This window comes from Branchiostoma belcheri, unplaced genomic scaffold (genome assembly GCF_001625305.1).
Source record: "Branchiostoma belcheri isolate BF01 breed outbred unplaced genomic scaffold, Haploidv18h27 scaffold58, whole genome shotgun sequence".
Classification (NCBI taxonomy): domain Eukaryota; kingdom Metazoa; phylum Chordata; class Leptocardii; order Amphioxiformes; family Branchiostomatidae; genus Branchiostoma; species Branchiostoma belcheri.
In genome coordinates this window covers 1,699,603-1,719,170 of record NW_017804220.1, presented here as the reverse complement: position 1 = coordinate 1,719,170, position 19,568 = coordinate 1,699,603, and the positions used below count along the sequence as shown (strand labels likewise).

Below are 19,568 nucleotides of genomic sequence, written 5' to 3'. Positions count from 1 at the left end.
TGGTGAGCATTACATTTTAAGGTTTGATCTTGACATAATGTCATGCAGGCGTGGAATTTAGCCTTAGATTTGGAGTAGACTTTATCAAGGACTGTACGATAATGCGATGATGATTGTCGTGGGGTTCGTGTGGCGTAGCGGTAGCGTGTTCGGCCCAGACTCAAGAGTCAAGAGGTCGAGGGTTTGAATTCTGCCCGATGCCACTGATCTTGTGCCCCTGGGAAAGGCACTTTACACGGCTTTCCTCACTTCACTCAGGTGTCAATGAGTACCTAGCTTCGGTTAGGGACGTCCCTCGGATAGGACGTTAAATGGAGGTCCCGTGGTTGGGAGAGCCACAACCCACGCACGTTAAAGAACCCACCACACTTATCGCAAAGAGTAGGGACCCTTCCCGCTCTGAGTGGTTCAAACCGTACATACTGACTAACGGTGAACACTGCTATCCGGCATCTACTATTATTGCTATGTGTATCGGATGCATGTGAATACATCGTACAATATCATTTCTATCAGGTCAGTACCTGTACGCTGGGTCTCACTACGTCGGGCATCCGCAATACCAGATCCACGCGACATTGGAGAACGCTGCCGAACCGGACTCCACCCTCTGCGGATTGTCGTTCTACTATTTCCTCGGGTCGGATAGCTCCAACCACCCGGTCTCCCTCTCAGTCACCACGGGAAATAGATCAGACTACAACAGATCCGACATTTTCTCAGTCACGGCCATCAGATCCAGCGACTGGCAACTGGCAACCATTGCCATTGATGAATCGCAAAATGTTTCGTCGGTGGCTATAGTAGCAAGGTATTGGAAGGGCCAAAGAACAAGCGTCTCGATGGATGAACTGAGGACATTCTACTGCAGACAGAGTAAGTTTTGTTCCCATTGTCCTTTCAAATCCATTTAATTTCATTGCGCTATTTGGATACGCAATGTCATTTATTGCAAAATAGTTAAAGGAATATTTACCTAATTTTGTTTGCAGGCATTCCATCCACAGTAATAACAGAAACTGTTGTTGAAAACAACAAGGAGGGCGGCATTGTGTACAAAGGTGAAGATGGAGACTTGAATGTCGAAAACTGTAAAATTGTTGATAACGGCATGGAGACTGTTGACACAGCGGAATCCACACATGCTGTTTCCCTGACACTGATGAAGACTTCCCTCACCTTCAAGAATAACTACGTCGCACACAATCAAAAGGGAGGCGTGAATGTCAACATATTAGCCGGAACCAACTGGCTCACCAAGTCACGAACTGTCAATCATTTACTTTTCAATAATTTCATTTCCTACAACAACCAATCGGAGGCGCTGGTCATACGGGGCAACGACGATGATGACGACGACGACCTCTCCGTGCAACTGAGGGGTAACACAATCAGTCACAACTGTCCTGAAGACACCAAGAGCGTTCTCAACATAGAAAATGCAGGAGGGCGAGTTTATCGCAACACCCTCTACAACAACACCGGCCTTCATGCAGTGAAATGGACGAAGACTGTAAGCAACGAGACAAGTGTGTTTCACGGGAACCGTGTGCTGTACAACTCCGGGCAGTCTCCATCGGCAAGGATATCAGTCGTAACCAGCTCGGGTATCAACTATCACAGCAACAGATTCGTCAACCCGGCCAACAGCTTTGAGATGGGCAGCACGGATAGAACACAAACCTCGTCTGTAATAAACGCCACGATGAACTGGTGGGGTTCGGCCGACCAGGAAGTGATCAGACGGCGTATTCGTGACGATGACGTTCAGCCAGGACTAACCGACATCTTCTTCATACCTTTCCTGACAAACCTGCCCCTCGTTACATCTATAGGTTCGTATGCTGTTTCTTGCATTCTCTCTGAATAGGAATGTTAGAATCCTATACTGGCCATCTATTCTATCATTACGACCAATTAGTGGGACGAGGAAAAGTGGTTTTCGTAGACAAGTTGTCTTCTTATACAAAATCATAGCATCAAGCACGTGCATCAAGATAGGACAGAAAAAAAATGCAGAAAGATTTTTGCCCATCGCAGATAGACTGCCCAATTGACTCAAAGCGCCATTTTACATTGCACAGAGACTGCCATGAATTTACATTGTGCAAAGACTGTCACTGCAAACTGGCCGAGTCAATCAACACATCTCGCCTGTTATGATCAAAATACATTCTAAGTCACACGTTGCTTGAAAATGGCAAGGTCGTCATAGGCAGAGCTATCGATTGGGCCGTGTGCGGTCCCAAATAGTGCCGGTCTCTTTTTACTTTAGTGATGGGGAAATCGGGACCAAGAAAAGCGGTCTTCATGGCCAGATGGCCTGCTTATAGACGTAGTCGCTTGGGCAAGTTTGACTATCTGAAATATCTAATAGCATTCATTTTTTAAAATACCTTTACAGGAGGATGCCCAAGTGACTGGTATGCATCCACGTTCGGTTGTTACATGTTTGTGGTTGGATCACTCGACTGGCAAGAAGCTCAACAAGTTTGCATAGTAAGTTCGTCGTTATTTACAATGCCTTCCATTGCAAAATACGTAATGATTTCTGGTATTCTAGTTGCTATGTCTGTACTGCCTCCCTCGTCCCAGTTAGAAAGTCAAGCCCAGTGATGAACCGGGACGAGAGGGATACAAACTTAGCCATGTTTGAGATTGTGTTCTCGCCGCAAAAGCGCCACCTACATCGGCTACATACATGTATAGCGGCAATAAGCAGTATCCCAGTCAGAAAATCTGAGGAAGGTGTCTGATAAACATTGAAAGATAAGCAGGTAACATAATAACGTACAAGTTGTGTAAGAAGAAAAATCCCCATGTCCAATTTATTTTGACTCTTCCACTTCAGGCCAACGGTGCCCAGGTGGCTACCTTCGCGAGCCTGGAGGAGGTCTCGGACGTTGTCACCAATCTCATCTTCGAGGCGGGTGATCGGGGTGAGGTTCAAAAGATCTGGATCGGCAGAGGAGGTCTACCGGCAGTCGTCACAGAGGCACCCGGTCCAAATGAAGAGTTACTAACCGTGACCATTGATGATCCCCAGGAGGTAAGGAATCAACGTTCAATAGACGTGTATCTTAATGGGGAAAAGAGACTACGTACATACATAATACAGGATTGACTTCGTTTCTGTACGCCTGTGCCACACAACTGTACAAGCACTTAAGAAGAGGGCTGTAGGGCTTGTAAAGTTGTACGCACGGTTACGTTCTGGATACTTCAACGTATATCTGCCTAGGGCAACTTTTCATTTCTAGTTACACGGAGTCTATCCAGAACTGTGCTCGATCCTATACCCGTACCCTAACACATTCAGACAGTGAACGAGACATGCACTATTCTGAATACAATGTGGTCGATTCTTTAAGTATAAAAAGGTAAGCGTTGCCTAAATCTGGTCAGACTGCTCCCAAACGTCAGCCAACCTTGGTTGGTCGTTGTTTGCTTGGGGAAAGGTTCTGAATGTGTGACAGGGGCTTACGTTCTCTGTTTTTTACACAGGTATCACCTGATATAGGCAGGCAGAGCAGCACAGTGGTCGTCTTGATTTCTGACATACCTAACAAGTCCACGGTGACGATTGAAACTGCCGTTGCTGAAACACAAAGTAGACGCAATCCGTTTATTTGCAAGAAAGAGCTTGGTAAGTGACTGTTTCGTGAATTATCAGTTTAAACGTTTACACTTTTTTTATTGTAGTCGATGACGGTTACAGTGAACAAACCATACTTTCGACCTAATTTTCTCATGTATCCATCCGCGCTGGGCAAACAAGGCCTCATTACACAGGTCTCTTATTATTATGCCTATTAAACTTGTAAAATTAACATGATTCGACCAAAGTAGGAAAGTTTAGACCCTACCGGTGCCTCCTAGCCCGAAAGTATCTAAACTGTACAAAAAAGTTTCAAGAGAAAAAAAAAAGGCTTTTGAAAGATGTAAACTCGAGACTTCATTTTGTTCCCATTTTGGGCCCTCCAACGCAACCCAATAGTGACGTTTCCTCTCTAATTCTTTTTCTGCAGTTGTCCGCTGCCCGTTTGCGTGCTTCCACAGGGGACAGTGTGTCGGCAGGACGTGTATTTGCAACAAAGGCTGGGAGGGTGAAGCGTGTGCTGAATTCCACTGTAGAGATGTCAACAACTGTGGAGCGTTCGGAACCTGTGTTGGACCAAACAACTGTAGGTGTAAGTTTGGATGGCAGGTGCGTATGGCAGATTCATTTTATACTACATTAAAGGACATCATCACCTACTTCTAAAGTGATGTTCTATGTTATAATTACGAATGCCCATTGTACAGAGACATACATCTGCAAATGAGATACAGATATACATGTACACTTAAAAGGGATGACATGTCCTCACAATATATAACCACACTGAGATGTAGTGGAAAAAACTCGTCTACCAATCCGTCGACTACAGATGTTTCAGAGAGAAGAAACATGTAAATCATCAATATATGTAGATGAAATATAGCATAGTTTCCCTATTAAGGATTTCATTAAGCTCCTGTAGCTATCTTGCTGCAAGAGGCATGGATATGCAATGAAATTAATTCATTAATTCATTCATAATTAGTTTAATTATTGCAAATATACCTTGCCAATAGCGCACATTGCATCATTGTACATTATCATTAAATTCCAGGGACGCGCATGCTCTGTGAGCTACTGCAACCGCTTCGACACATGCAGAGCATGCGCGAGAGAGACCGGATGTGGATGGTGTGATTCCTCTCAGCAGTGCCTGCCAGGTACCGGAAGTGGTCCAGATACGGCTTCCTGCCCCGCTTGGTTTTACTACGGCTGTTTGAGCGCTGGGGCTACAGAGACGTGTTCGGGTCAGATCCAGGTGAGGGAGACAGCAATGCATTCAGCATTTTCCTATTCTTATAATGCGTAGCGATTCCGTATTCGGTATGTATGAGTTCCTTTAGTGTTCTTACATCCGTTGATAATCAAAGATAATGAAAGTTGATCCCTTAATCCCAATATGATACAGCATATTTTGAATTATCTTAAGATATAGTTATCTTCTTACTACTGACGGGATAACGCTACCATTTAGAGAGTTACGCTACGAACCACATTCTCTCTGTTTACTAGAAATATTTTACACTCTATTTGTTATCAGCCTTGATCTGTAGAAAGTCACTTAATTTTGAACACAATACACCCTAACAACTTTAAGAAAACGCAGAAAAACAAGTTGTATAACGTCAACAGTATATCGTAGAACCACACAATCGACTCCCTAGGCATTCCGGTATGCATCCTGGGAATGGGAAACTTCAAGGTTGAACGTATCGATTATGAAAGTTTGGAGAAATGCTTATTAGTCATTTGGCTCTGCATATTTGTGTTACTAGTGTTTTACTAACTTGTATACGTAACGCATGCTGTTGATCGTGTACAGAAAATCGACTGTGAAGGGCGGCAGTGCAATGAAAGTCTGGCTTCATCAAGCATAGCAACGTGCAGCAAGTGTCTGGACTCTCAATACTGCTACTATCAACCGGTAGGTCCTAGACAGTAATCACATATATATTTTGCTGATTTATCAGTTTAACTAGAAATGTCACATTTGCAAAGTTAATGCTTACTCAAACACATTCATATATATGGTCTGACAGAAGTCTAAAGCCCTCCTTCTATAAAATTGCAACATGATGTAACTAGTTACCATGGTGACAGACGTCTGGTTCAGTTCATTGAATATATTTGTTTGGAGAAGGGGAAGAAGATGAAGAAAATGAAGGAGAAGCAGAGCAAAAACAATGTTTTCTTTCTGCGAAAGTTCAGTTTCTTTACTAAGAACTTGCACTGTCTCTGTCTCCATTGTGACGTTTCATTTGCTTTTTTTTACTTCCCGTTGTAGGACGCTTTAGGTTGCCACGGCTGGAACGAGACTAGATGCCCGCACGGAGAAGTCAGCCCAGACTACGGTGACACATCAAGGATTAACCGTGTCCAATGGAGAGACAACGTCCGTCCCATCGATCCCAACGTCACCACTCTATTCCTTTGCCAGGTTACTCTGGCAGAAGAGTACGGTGAACAGGCGGTACTGATCGTGGCACCCACGCCACTTGATTTCGCTGTTGGTAATGTTATCATCAGCGGTCAAGCGGGCGGGATAATGCATCGAGTTCAGGACATTGGTCTAGCAGGTGACAGAAATGTCCTGATATAAATCATTATAATCATAAACAATATATGAAGAAATCATAATGATAGACTGATGTATTCGTCGTAAAAGTGATCGGGATTTATACTTGAACTAACGTTATATGACAGGATAATGTATAAATTAACAATTAGATAAATTCTCTTGGGATTCAGACGATTCAGGTAGTATCTGGTATCATTCATCATCAATCTTTCATCATGACTATCTGAAACCTTTGATTCTTTAGAACATTTATCCAGATGCTTCATTCATGTTGTATTATGTGTTATGTAATGATCGAGCTGGATGTCTAAACTTCATTGGCATGACTTAAAAAATAGATATTCTATAGTATTCATCATAACCACATGCGTTGATACTCTAAACACAAAAACTTGGCTTGAAACCCTGTGTTTACCATGCAGGTGCATACGCCTTTGTGGTTGGCATTCCCGCGGCTCTGGAGGAAGCGGTAGCCTATAGCGACTTCCGTCAAAACGTGGAACTGCGCTCCATAGAAGACAGCGTAACTGTAGAGGACATCCCTGATGAGGACCTACTGACCAGCGCTCTGAATGGCAGTCTGGCTGTGAACGTTACCATCAAAAACATACCGGAGGGTGAGGATATCCAGCCTTCTGTTATGTAATAGTATTTCCATCATAACCATTGTATATGTTGTGCCGAACACTGCCGAACTTTCCCCAAGCATGGTTGGGTGTAGGTCGGGACCAAGGTCGGCTGTGGTTGGCGTGTGTTCGACAATCGAGGTGGGCCAGCTGAATATCTTAAAATGTTTCAAAATTTCAGAAGGTGCAGAAGGTTGGGCTATAGTTGAGGACTAGTTGGCGTCAGATATGACTCAAATATAACTCAAATTTTATTCAATTGGTATCAAAGGAATCTGCATGGTCAGCTCCCAACATACCACATACTTGGTCGATTGGTGTTCCGAGGAAGGTTCTGAATGTGTGACAGGGGCTGACTTGGTTAATTCTTTGAGCAATGGATGGCAAACAGGACACACCAATTTATCCATTTGGTTTCGATTATGTTTTGATGTCGTTCTTTTGTTTGCTGCTGTTACAGATCTAGATTGTATATCTCTCTATCTCCGTGATTGCAGGTCATGGTTTGAAAACATATTTCTTTATAAAGATTATATGCTATAATGTGTGTAACAATGTCATTGTGCACATATCATGACAGGAGTTGCCGTTTACAAATGTGTTGGAAATGTCCACAACACCAATGAAGAGGACGATGAGTGGAAGTCGGAGTTCCTTGTGATGAACTCCAGTCAGTACTCAGAGCTGAGGGTTGGAGACTTCATTGCGAGTACAGAGACTTCAGGGTGGATGGAAACGGTTCAAGACGTCACCGAGAGTCCAACCTTGCTGTTTGTGACCACGACATTGGCCAGGTGTGGCGATGATGTGCCGAGAAAACCAAGGTATTGAAACGACGAGGTTTTCTTTAATGATACATGATATGTGAATCCTCATTTATAAGATATGTTACATAGTCAAGATAGTAGAGTGGATACATCCGCACTACTTCTTATCATTAGGCATAAATAGCCATCAGGCACACAGATTGTACCTATGGTAGCTGGGATCATTTTCTGTAAGTTTGTATGACTTCGCCACACATGGTTTGACAGGTTCACAATGAAACCCATAATTAGCTCACCTATCGGTGTCAAAATACCATGGACTGCTAGATACTGCAAAGTTAGAGTACATATTAACCAAATGTCTGTATTTAGCTTATAGCTGGATAAAGAGCTAAAATATTGACATGTTACAAGCCACAACATATCTTTCCAGAAATGGTTCTCACAATGACATCTGAGGAATAAGATGCGACAGAAAGATGAAAACAATTATCATTATCAGAGTTACTTCTTAGATTAGCATAATAGAGCAATTAGAATGACTTCACATTGTCCTGACAAACTACGAACCTGCTTGTGTTTCTTTGTACAGGCTGAGTACATTCAATACCACAGAAGAGGTGTATTTGGGTCCGGATACTTCGTGTATCGGTGGAGACAACAACCCGGCACTGCTGATCTATGACAACACATCTCGGGACAACTTTGAAGTGGGCAACACCATCATTGGGAGGCCGAGCGGACCCGTCCTATCAAAGGTGCGACAGTAGGAGATAAAACAGTATAGTACATGATGAAGTTGTATTCAATTTGGTTTCCACTTTCCAAAGCTAGATTTGATTATTTATCCTATTTATTTTGTACTGAAATGTATTTGGATCTTAAAACCGTGTTAATCGGTGTTATGGGGATAGGTTTATTATTATTTGTATATCCCATTTACGTGCGTATGCTATATGAACATCCGTTGAACGCTCGAAGATGTCGTACTTCCAAGTTGTGGACTTTCTGATACATCGTAAACTACCTTTCCAGATTATTTCCCTGACTGACAGTGAAGGGTTGGTGTACGTGGAAGTCAGGGCGGTGTCTACAGTGGACGATTTCTCCAGTGAATCAGACGGGGATAACACGACGACTTCTAGAAAACGGCGAGCAACTATTGGAGATGCGATACGCGGGGCTACAGTGAACGTTGCAAGACGCACAAACGTTGAGGTAAGGTTAACATTTGCTGTAAGAACCTCTACTGTACTCGTTAAGATGATAGGGAATGATCCATTGAACCTGAGCACCAGCTACACAATTGACGGGGCGGCCTAGAAGGAAGCCCTGCAGTCGGGAAATAGGAGATGGAGCCCTCCATGGCTGAGCCAGTTTTTCTGATTCCAAGCTGTTGTCACAAATTGCTCCCAATTACGACAACAGGGAGCCGATAATATGGATCATGGCACCAAGGCTAGATAACTCCGAGGTAGGTTAGATTTCTTGAGTAAGTCCTCTCGTGTGGTTTCGACCGCAAAAGTTTTCACAGACATATCTGCAGGAGAAATCTGTGCACCTGTGATAGACTCTATGCGAGACGTGGGCGTGCTATTGCTAATAAGTCGATGACATGAAAAGCAAAGTTCTTCATTCACAACCACTTGTTTATCACTGAGCTGACGTCTTGACGACCGCCAGGGCAATTATAATTGTTTCACTATATACAAGTCATAATTACAGCGATAAAGTTGACATGCGGTCAGTGAAACGTTGCCTCTTGTGACCATTAATATAAAAAAAACTATTCAACCATTCACCAACTTAATGAAATTATTCACAAACTTCCTTACTATGTTTCAGAGATCAGGCAGTGGCACCCTCAAAGTGACACCATATGTGACCTTGGACCAAGGCCTGGAGCTCAGTCTGGAAGTTGGACTGGACTACCCTTTTGTTCAGTCGGCGAGTGTTCGTCTCTTTGGATCAGCGAGCATCGGCCTGGAGATTCGGTTTGACTTCGAGGGAAGGTAAGATCACGTTTTGATATCTGTGAATGTCTATCGCACCCCATAGGGAGTAAGCCGGTTATAGGAGTGCGCGGGTTGGAAAACGTACTTCCATAACCAGCAACGGGCAAATTATTCAGCCTTGGCCGATTTCTACTTCTAGTATTTTCAAGCAACCCATTGGATTCTGGTAGCTAGGCACTTTGAGATACATCTGTAGTTTTATTTCAGAATTGGAAGTGTAAAAATATGTGTTAACACCAATGCCAAACAGGTGATTACTTATCTAGCTACTGTGAAAGGTAACCATGGAGAGTAAGTGGCGGAAGCTGTAGACCGTCTACTCGTATATATATATACGACTGGTTTATTTGCAAAAAACACATACTTCATACATAGTACAGTAAGTTGGAAGCTTTTTTTGCAGCCGAGAGGCTGAATTAAGCAGCTTTTACAGTTACATATACATATACATATTATAAAAATGTAAAGCATGGCATATACATAGCTTGTGCGTAAACATCACTTTTTGAGCTAGACTAGTACACATTTTGTGTTAAAATTACAACTATTAATTCTAGCAAGACAAGAGCCCAATACAAGACTGTGAAAGGTTTTAAAATCGTTTTTAGTGTAGTGATTTTAGCTGCCTTTCAATCTGATGCTACGTTTGGGGAGCAACCGTAAATTATCCACATACCAGCTTTATACTTCATACAACCATGCTCCCTGTGTTTACTATATAGTGCAACAGTGTCGTGGCCAAAGAACCAAAATAAGCCCTACAGGAAAGGAGTAGCCAAGAGGAAGTTTTGCATTCCTGTGACCCCCCTGTTCTGTCTTCCGGGAAGAATACTGTACGAGGTTTATGTGTCCGTTGTGGCAACGGCATCGGTAAGTAGAAATTGTACATAGATGTCACACATGATGTTTAAAATACGTGTCTCGCTTATAGCTGAGAACCTTTCGTCAGCTTTAACAATCATAACGCGGTTTGCTTTGCATATATTGTAAAAGGTAAAGGCACTAGCCTTCTAGAGTGGGTTTCTGAAACCACTGTCTAGTGCACGGTATTGCACGTGTAAGGTGGAGCCAATGTGTAAAGCGCCTTTCGCAAGGAATTCAAGGAATCGACCCCGTGACCTCTCGACGCCACGTGTCTTGTAATAACTTTCAATTCAGGTTAGGTAGGTCTCTAGGCGCCTACATAAAATCTGTTATTTTTCTGCGCTACAGATGTGTGTGTTACAGGCTTGACTTGAACATTTTCTCTCTCTTCGTTATGTTTCAACTTACTACTGTAGGTGAAAGGATTTGTATCCGTGGATTTCGGCATGTCAGGTTCAGCAGCTATGGGCGCGACGTGGAGACATTCTGGAGGCGTGACACTTGAACGTGACGTGAGTCGATAGACATGTAGCTTCAAGTCTGGAAATACCATCTGGTACTCTAAGTCACCCATATAAATAAGAAGGGCGAATCTAGAGCGATAAACTAGATCCCCTTTTTCACATGGCCAAATATTGCATCCCGTACACTGCTCCGGAAGTTCATCCAACCTTGGTTTGTCAGTCAACCTTGATTTGTTGGTGCCACCAATGGACCAACCAACCAACGTTGGCTGAAGTTCAGGAGCAGTCTGACCAGATTTAGGCTACTCGAACCGTTTGATACAAATCGAATCAAATTTGAGTTAAACTTGAGTCAAAATATTGTAGTTGGAAAGTTATGAATGACAGGTACTTGATTATACAGTATAAGTAGTCCAGTAGATCTGAAGCAGGTTTTGTTAACACTGCATTTTAATGTGGCCGTGTTATGGTACCCCGCGTAATTTTAGAAGTTGACGTTTCATGCTACCAGTCTAAGAGTTTTGATTTTTCGAACGAATGTTGGTCATCAAACTTCAATATTCATACGAAAGTGCATATGAAAACAACAGCAATGCAGCTACAATGTAAGTACCATCTGAAAATGTCTGCTGCCAGTTACATACAATGTACATGATACTGTCGTATCCAGAACCGTGCCTTTCTAGTTCTATGCCTAGATGGATTATGATTAGAATCAGGATTACGCACGGTCCTGGATAGTCTCCGTGTATCCAAGAACGTAGATGTGCCTCAAGGACTGTGCCTGAGCATGTTTCTGGGTGAATTCACTGTTTTGGATTACGTATCGTGTGTACAAATCAACTTGAACTGTAATTTCCACCTCAAGAACTAAGACTTACCAAATATTTTGACTGTATAACTGCAGTCTTTGTCAATGAATTAACAACTTTTTATATTTGTTTTGCTTAACCGGTAAACCCCCTTTTTAGGCTTAACAAACCATTTTTGTGCATGCTGCTGTCAGGTTTAAACCACTCACGCCGAGAAGGACCCCTACTCTTTTCGATAGGTGCGGTTGGTTCATTAACGTGCGTGGGGTGTGGCTCTCCCAACCACGGTACCTCCATTTAACGTCCTATCCGAGGGACGTCCCTAACCGATGCTACATGTAGGTACTCATTTTCACCTGCTTGAAGTGAGGAAACTCGTGTAACGTGACTTTCTCAAGGGCACAAGATCGGTAACATGCGTAGGATTCGAACCCTGGACCTCTTGGTCCTCAGCCGGTCACGCTGACGTTTACGCCACATGACGCAATTTACCATGTTTGTTCGACCATTTTGCAGTTACAACTCCAACCACCCAGACCCACGTATGACGGGAAACTGGAGGAGGCCACGGCGTCCATCACAGGCACCCTGACTCCAAAGCTGATCGTCCAGATCCCATCGCCCGCATTGCCTATCAACATTCCGAGATGGATTCGAAGGTTCCTGCCGAGGAGTATTCAACGCTTGCTCAGTAAGTCTACGCAAACGTACTGTTGATGTTGAAAGTATACAATGATGACAAGTCACGAGTGATCAACGAAGCAAATTATCAAATAATAATTAATGGTCACGTATAGAAAATGAAATTATGTCACCAAAATTTGAACAAAATATGAAGATAATATTTTGACCCTGCCTCTTGTCAATAATAGAATTACTTATTTCCTGCATTGCACAATGATGATGTTTGGTGTTTGAAAAGCATGCAATTTTTTTTTTCTGTTTGCTACATCCTGCATGCCTTCCTACCTGCCGATATTGCTTTCAATGTATTTTATTTTGTATCTGTTAGCCGTATCTGATCATAATGTTTTGTTGTGACCTGCCAAGTGGTTATCTATTCAAATATTCCAGCCCCTGGGCAAAGCACGGGGAGGTCCGTGGTCTCTGTCATCGTGGCCACTGTGGACCTGCCGGTGGTTGCAGAAGTGTCAGCCGAGGCCTGCTCCAACTCCTGCCCCGTTCCTGAGGAGCCGCTGAAGCTAGCTGCAAGGGTCGGCGTGGGAGAGGTTGGGGCGCAGCTAAACATCGGATTTGAAAATTTCAACTTTGATACGGGTCGTCTGTCTGCAAGTCTTCCTTTTATTGCAACACCGAGGTGTGGTTTGTATAGATGTATCAGGCGTTTTCAGTCAAAAGTTAATGTTTTATCCAGATATCAACCAGACTATACTGAAACAATAGAAATGACGGTAACGTATACAAATAAGATAGAACCATGGAATATACAGATACACAGTCTAGAAAGAAAGTAGTTCTGTCCTGTTGTTCATGCGTCAGGACAAACCCAAAATATAGTAAAACCCAAAGTTCTCGGAAAAAAAGTACAGCTTTTTATAGATAGCCTATGATATGATAAGTTAACTCCTATTTGAATTGACTTTTGCTTTTCTTTTTCCACAGCAAATGTATTTCTCAGGAGCCTCCATGTTGTATCTGTGACGACGGTAAACCAGGGAAACAGGACCCCGAAACAGACGAGTGTCTCTGCGAATGTTTCTGCGATCCTCCCGATAACACCGTCATGGGATTAAAGGTTTTTGTACCATGATTCCTTTTATTTATGTTATAAATGTTACATAATGGATAACTACTATTTATGTACTATTTTATCTTTGCATTACCATTCATTGGTACTCTCATACTATTTATCTTTTGCGGCACACTATTGACTACTTGATACCACGGTGTCGTGCGGCCCAAACATGATGTTAACCATGTCCTTCCAAATATACATTTCTATAAATATGTGTGTATCATAGCCAAAAAGTGGTGGTGAATGTGACTGTGAACGTTGTCCGGACAACTCACTGAAAAGGAAAACCGGCGACATCGAATGTCCATGCACCTGTGATGATGGGCAGGAAAGAGAGATGGAGGAAGACGGATCGTGTCCTGTAAGTAAATGGGATGTAATACGTTCCGAAGTGCTCCTGATTAGATTTTAAGTGATGGTTTTTTTATTTAGACTTGTACAGACTATAACAAAACAACAATAAATGAGAAATTGAATTTGCTGATCCGAAGGGACTATTGTTGATTTACAAATACAAATATACGTACTAACTAGACACCTGTGGTTTATTTGCAGTGTGAGTGTGAATGTGCGGACGGTAGCACGGACACGATCGCCGCGGATGGAAGCTGCCCCTGCCGCTGCACCTGTAAGGACTGCAGCGAGTCTGTGTTAGGACCGGACGGCTGCATCTGTCCTAACGATAAGTACGGGCAATGAACTGATCATATGCATGGGAGTTGTTGCGTCGGGTGGTGTAGTGGTTAGAGCGTTCGACTATGAAGCGGGGAGACCCGGGTTCGATCCCGAGTTGTACCTGGAACATGTCTGAACATGCGTCCCGACGTTGTACCCTTGGGAAAGGCACTTTACACGACTTTTCTCACTCCACCCAGGTGTGAATGGGTACCTAACTTCGTTTGGGGAAAGTCATATTGAGGTCACCTTGTGGCGCCGAATGGCAGCGCACAGACCCTTGCGACAGTTCCACAAAAATTTGTGGAACAAATATGAGTATCATGTGTATTATTTGATTGTTGTGATTTGTATTGATTATTGTGTGATACCCTGCATCAATTCAGCCGTATAAAGGCTGCGACTGCACGGGTACTGTTTGGACAATAAAAACTATTTATCATTATTATGGACACTAAAGAACTTGTATTGCGGGTGGAAAATATAAAATGCCAATTGCAATCACTCTATCTCAGTGCTAGATTGATGCTGTGTATACAATAATGTTTTTATAAAGCTATTGCTTTCCTGTGAATTGTACTTAATTCTGTGTTTATGTATGTGAAATATTGAAACTTTACTGGGGAGTTATTCAAATTACCTTTAGTGGCCCCACTGCTAGTCTTCCTGGAATTCACATTATGTACAATAGAGGTCTTAATTCATCCATTCAGTTAAGAGATATCTCAAGACAGTAGTGATTGTGGGGAGGGCACCTGGTGGGTTGGGTGGGTACGTAGGCTTTTGGAATATAGATAGTGTTTTCCTGACAAAATATGCCATTCGGTTGTACGCTGAGAGCATGCATATGTCAACGTTTAACATTTTGGACCTCCCTGATTCTGTCTTCCAGCTGCCCGATATGCCCGGATGGAAGTGAGCCGATCTCCGTGAACTGTGAGTGTCAGTGTGAGGAACCTGATCCTGACTGTGGAGAACCTCCCGCATGCGCAGTGGGACGGAAAGGTCCCGGATGTGGCCAGCCTGACTGCGAACCTTGTCAAGGTGAGCCCATCAAACTGGTCTGTATCTGTAGAACCTTTGATTGACAAAATATCGTTTGACATAATATTTCTTTTTTTCCCAGTAAGTCCCACCTCTTGAATGTCTTGTGGAAAGAAATACATTGTATTTCTATAATTTAATTGTATTGTTTTGATAATTGAAAGTAGTAAAATCATAGTATAAAGGTTAATCTTTATTCCAACACACAGTTTACAGAGAGATTTTAGGCTATACACATGTACCACACCACTTTACCGTGCTTTAGCCCATATATTGTGTATTATGACATTAACAGTACTGTGATATCACCCAACCTTTAAGTCATGCATGGTTTCTTTGCTGTTAACGTGATGTTTGAAATTGTGAGCAGTTATTGCTTTAAACATACTATACTAAACAAACAATACTTTAGACATATTACATACTTGCCGGAGGTCTCAGATTTCTTGTTTGTAATTTGTTCCCCTGTTGTTGATTTGCAGGTTGTTCCGGTAACGGTGTATGCTCGCCCGTTGGGCAGTCCTGCGCGTCGTCCTGCCGCTGTAGCCCGCAGTGGATGGGCACGTGCTGTGACATCAGGCGGCCTCGGAGGGCAGGAGGAGATCCACACATGGAAACGGTCGACGGTATGTATTCTTCAGCTCGTTCTAAAAAGACTGAAATATGGCTCGAACAGTCATGGAAAATTATGTGTGTTTAAAGTAATCATACTACATTGCTGAGCTTGATTCCATCACTATAGGGTACATTAGGATAAACTTTTCAACGACCACTGTCGCATAAAATCAGGATAAAAATGACCAATCACTTCCGAAAGTAAATCGTGGATAATTCTAGACACGTGAAATTTATAATTCACACGAGACTTTACGGATACGTGAATTCAGCAATTGGTCACTTATTTGTAAAGCCTGGAAATTTTGGCCTTGTGTACCCTTATGTTGGGATTTAAGGAGGCCCGAAAGGATTAATACTGAATCGCGCAGATTAAAATGAATATGTAGATTATCCCGTCCAATGCAGCGCTAGCTGGTATATGTAATAAATTCAATTTACTCAATTGCATTTTTTTTTCTCCAAAATTCGACTTGGCTGAGCTCATAAGAAAGAGGAAAATATGATCCCCACGCAAACTTTAAATTTAACAAAATGACAACCCTGTGCTTTAATCGCCAGGTACCACCTATGACTATTACGGCATAGGAGAGTTTTGGGACTGTAAGAGTCGAGTGAACGACTTCGGCATCCAGGTACGGTACTTCCTCTACGAGCGAGCGTCATTTACCGGCGCTGCGGCCATCAAGGCGGGAGAAAACGTGGTCACAGTCACAACACCGACCTACGGGGCTGCCCAGGACCTCCCCACTGTCAGGTGATGGGCCAACTTACTAGTAACTGCGTGTTTTCTGTTTCACATCAATATTTTGAAAAATGAAACTTATATTTTGCCTTTATATTTACCTTTGCAGAAGGCAAACATGTGCATAATGTGTTCCTTCTTGTTCTCTTTTTCTTTTTTCTTGTCTTCTCTAAACACATAGGGTTAATGACCTGAACCAGATGTTTGTCACCATGGCAACTGGTGGTGTTGGGTTATATTATATTGCAAGTTGCAGGACGGAACTGGAGTGGCTGCATGTCTATGTATAAGAGCAGTAGTTTGTAAGGCTAGGTCATGAAATGGTTAACATTATGCACTTGCTTTGCAAATGTTACCTTTCTATTTCTACTTGTGACAGGCTGGGTTAGTCACACGTTTTGGTGCGTTGTACATGTGTGAATGTTACATACCAGAAAAATCAATGTCATAGTAATATCTAAATGTGCGATTTATTCTACCGTCTCGTCATCATTCTATCCACTAAACAGGTTAGATGGCATCGCTTTGTCGTTGAGTGACAGTAACCAGTACAGGTTGGGGAACGGGTCGGTACTGATGGACATTCAGCGGCCGGAGGTAAACCTGACGACCGGCGGTGGAGTCCTGCTGCTTTCGTTTCAGTACTCCTCTGGTACGTCCCGTATCGCCGTTGGTGAAAAATCATCTTATCATTGAATGTACACATATTCCAGAGATGGAGACAAATAGGATCGTTTGATTTTGTGGATGTAATTATAACTATGTGTAGTTTTAATTATACAACTAATGCAATGGCCAAGTGGGTGGAGTGCTCGCCTTGCATTAGGTAGGTCGTGATTTCGATCCCCGGCCGAGTCATACCAACGGCTTTTGAAATAGTACAACAACTGCTTTCTCTGCTTAGCACTCAGCGTTTTGGAAAGAGTATGATAGTTGAACACACACCACTACCAGTGGACTGGCCTTCTGCTGTAGTGATTGCACTGTTGTGTGTGGCCCAGGGCTACTGATACGATGATAGACACTGCCCTATGCGTCACCTGATGTGGGAAGGAACTTAAATGTTTAACTACATGTAGATGTCTTTGATTATCCCAGCTGATTTAATGGATGAATTTTAAAGTAACATTTTGCAACTAGACATAGAGAAGGAATCAAAACTTTAAAACGACCAGATCTGTAGAAACTCTTATGCTGAGGTCATATTTCCAAACCGGGGCCCGGCCGGGCTGTTTTGATTAACGAAAAATCATCAGATTTTATCAAGAATATACGTAAATAGTTCCATTATGATATTTTCCCCACTTTTTTGTGCTTTGTTGTCTTCTATACCCTATTTTTCGTTATATAAGATTGTCCGGCCGGACCCCGGTTTGGAAATGTGATCTCAGCATTACAAGCCATATGGTTTATCTGCAAGTGGCAACAAAGAGATGAAACTTATCCCTATCTTACTGTACCCGTACAGGACTTACAGTGACTTTAGATGTACAGTATGCAAAGGCTGTAGGCAGACAGTTCATCAACGTACTGTATACTCCGACTGTGGCTTTCCTCCGCGCAACAGAGGGACTGTGTGGATTCATGGATGATAACGTGGAGAACGACTTCTGTGGTCCTGATGGCACCATCTACTCAGACCCTGTGCTCTTTGCAGAATCGTGTAAGTGACAGTTATGTCTTACTTCGCAGAACGAAAACACCCTGTGGTATGCGGTTATTTACATTATGTAGCAAGTAGCTGTAGCGAGGCAGGGTTGGAGGTCACGATATGTATCAGATACGTCTAAAGTAACGTCTAATAAAAATAAACAGAGCTGAATGTTGTTAGGCAAGACCGTCACCATGTGAAGGTAAACAATATTTATTTGCTTTGCATTTCAAGTTGTAACTGTAACGTTACTATACGTTGGAGAAGGTGGACAACTGGTAATTACGAATAAGCTGGTAACTTAAAGCTACACAAGAAAATAGTTGCTTAACCAACTGGATAGATTAAAAAAAAGACTGCTAGCGTTTCAAGTAAGATCCACTACTTTTTGTCAGTGAGTGGCTGACGGAATCTTTAGTAGAGCAGGTATTTACTATTTTCCCCCAAAAATTAATTATTAGTAAGTAAAAACAGAACTGGTGAATGGTTGAAGTTGGTGTCACCCTTGTATTGATATAATCTGTCTTTGCTATGAAGGGAGGATCTCTAAATCCCATGATGCTGGAGGCCTCTATGGCAGTTGGTCATGGAACATTTCAAACTTCCACGCCAGTGACGTCATGGATAGTTCTTACACTGACCCGACACACGTCCCCATTTACTCCATCGACGGTCTTCCTAAAGAGCAAATCCTGGTATGTACTTGTTTCCGCCATACTTGCTTCTTATAGTTGTATTCCTAGGCCTAACGTGAGTGTTTACAATGTAAATTGACAGCTCAGTTTACGTTGATTAGTATGTTGTGTATTCAATCTTTATAACAACATAGCCAGCGAGAAAAAGTCGATTTTACTTATTGACAGCAGACTATAGTGCTAGTGCTAGCATGACCATGTGTATGTACTGTACCCATTATTTGATGTACATAGAAGCTAGTCTTCTGTTTGTGACCTGTACCTACTCCAGTGGGTATGTATGTACACTATACTAAATGTCTTCATTCACTCAATCTTCACGATATTGATAATGGTGTAATTTACATAGAAACCTTATTGGTGAGAAATTGAACTTACAGCTATCCGCCTGTCTGCTCGGTTGCCCATTAGTGTTATAATGTCCTCCCCATCACTCACGGCTGCATGTTTCACCTAGTTGGCTACAAAGCTGTGTGAGGGTCTGGGAATCAGTGGCAATCTTCTGGCAGGCTGTATTTATGACGTGTCTGTGACCAACGACAGCACCCTACTTGAGCAAGAATCATTGAAGACAGGTAAGGCCGCCATAAAAAATTCAGATGTTTCACCTTTTAAGATAAAATATTAGAGCTGATTTAGATATGTGTATGAAAAGTAAGT

The 19,568-nt window shown here is 42.6% G+C and overlaps 1 protein-coding gene across 1 annotated transcript in view; it reads left to right on the top strand.

The window, feature by feature from the left end:
- Nucleotides 1–19,536, top strand: part of LOC109481804 — a 25,336-nt gene extending 5,800 nt beyond the window's left edge. Inside the window, exons 5-32 of the mRNA XM_019784393.1 lie at nt 517–876; nt 993–1,835; nt 2,405–2,499; nt 2,852–3,049; nt 3,505–3,646; nt 4,029–4,207; nt 4,656–4,859; nt 5,424–5,525; nt 5,886–6,177; nt 6,602–6,796; nt 7,386–7,629; nt 8,165–8,330; nt 8,608–8,790; nt 9,418–9,584; nt 10,310–10,457; nt 10,868–10,963; nt 12,244–12,418; nt 12,802–13,045; nt 13,351–13,483; nt 13,710–13,844; nt 14,039–14,169; nt 15,051–15,202; nt 15,685–15,828; nt 16,379–16,574; nt 17,072–17,214; nt 18,031–18,225; nt 18,751–18,908; nt 19,366–19,536. Coding sequence (XP_019639952.1) covers nt 517–876; nt 993–1,835; nt 2,405–2,499; nt 2,852–3,049; nt 3,505–3,646; nt 4,029–4,207; nt 4,656–4,859; nt 5,424–5,525; nt 5,886–6,177; nt 6,602–6,796; nt 7,386–7,629; nt 8,165–8,330; nt 8,608–8,790; nt 9,418–9,584; nt 10,310–10,457; nt 10,868–10,963; nt 12,244–12,418; nt 12,802–13,045; nt 13,351–13,483; nt 13,710–13,844; nt 14,039–14,169; nt 15,051–15,202; nt 15,685–15,828; nt 16,379–16,574; nt 17,072–17,214; nt 18,031–18,225; nt 18,751–18,908; nt 19,366–19,536 — 5,591 coding nt within the window. The remainder of the gene's footprint in view (nt 1–516; nt 877–992; nt 1,836–2,404; nt 2,500–2,851; nt 3,050–3,504; nt 3,647–4,028; nt 4,208–4,655; nt 4,860–5,423; nt 5,526–5,885; nt 6,178–6,601; nt 6,797–7,385; nt 7,630–8,164; nt 8,331–8,607; nt 8,791–9,417; nt 9,585–10,309; nt 10,458–10,867; nt 10,964–12,243; nt 12,419–12,801; nt 13,046–13,350; nt 13,484–13,709; nt 13,845–14,038; nt 14,170–15,050; nt 15,203–15,684; nt 15,829–16,378; nt 16,575–17,071; nt 17,215–18,030; nt 18,226–18,750; nt 18,909–19,365) is intronic.
- The last annotated feature ends 32 nt before the right edge of the window (nt 19,537–19,568 follow it).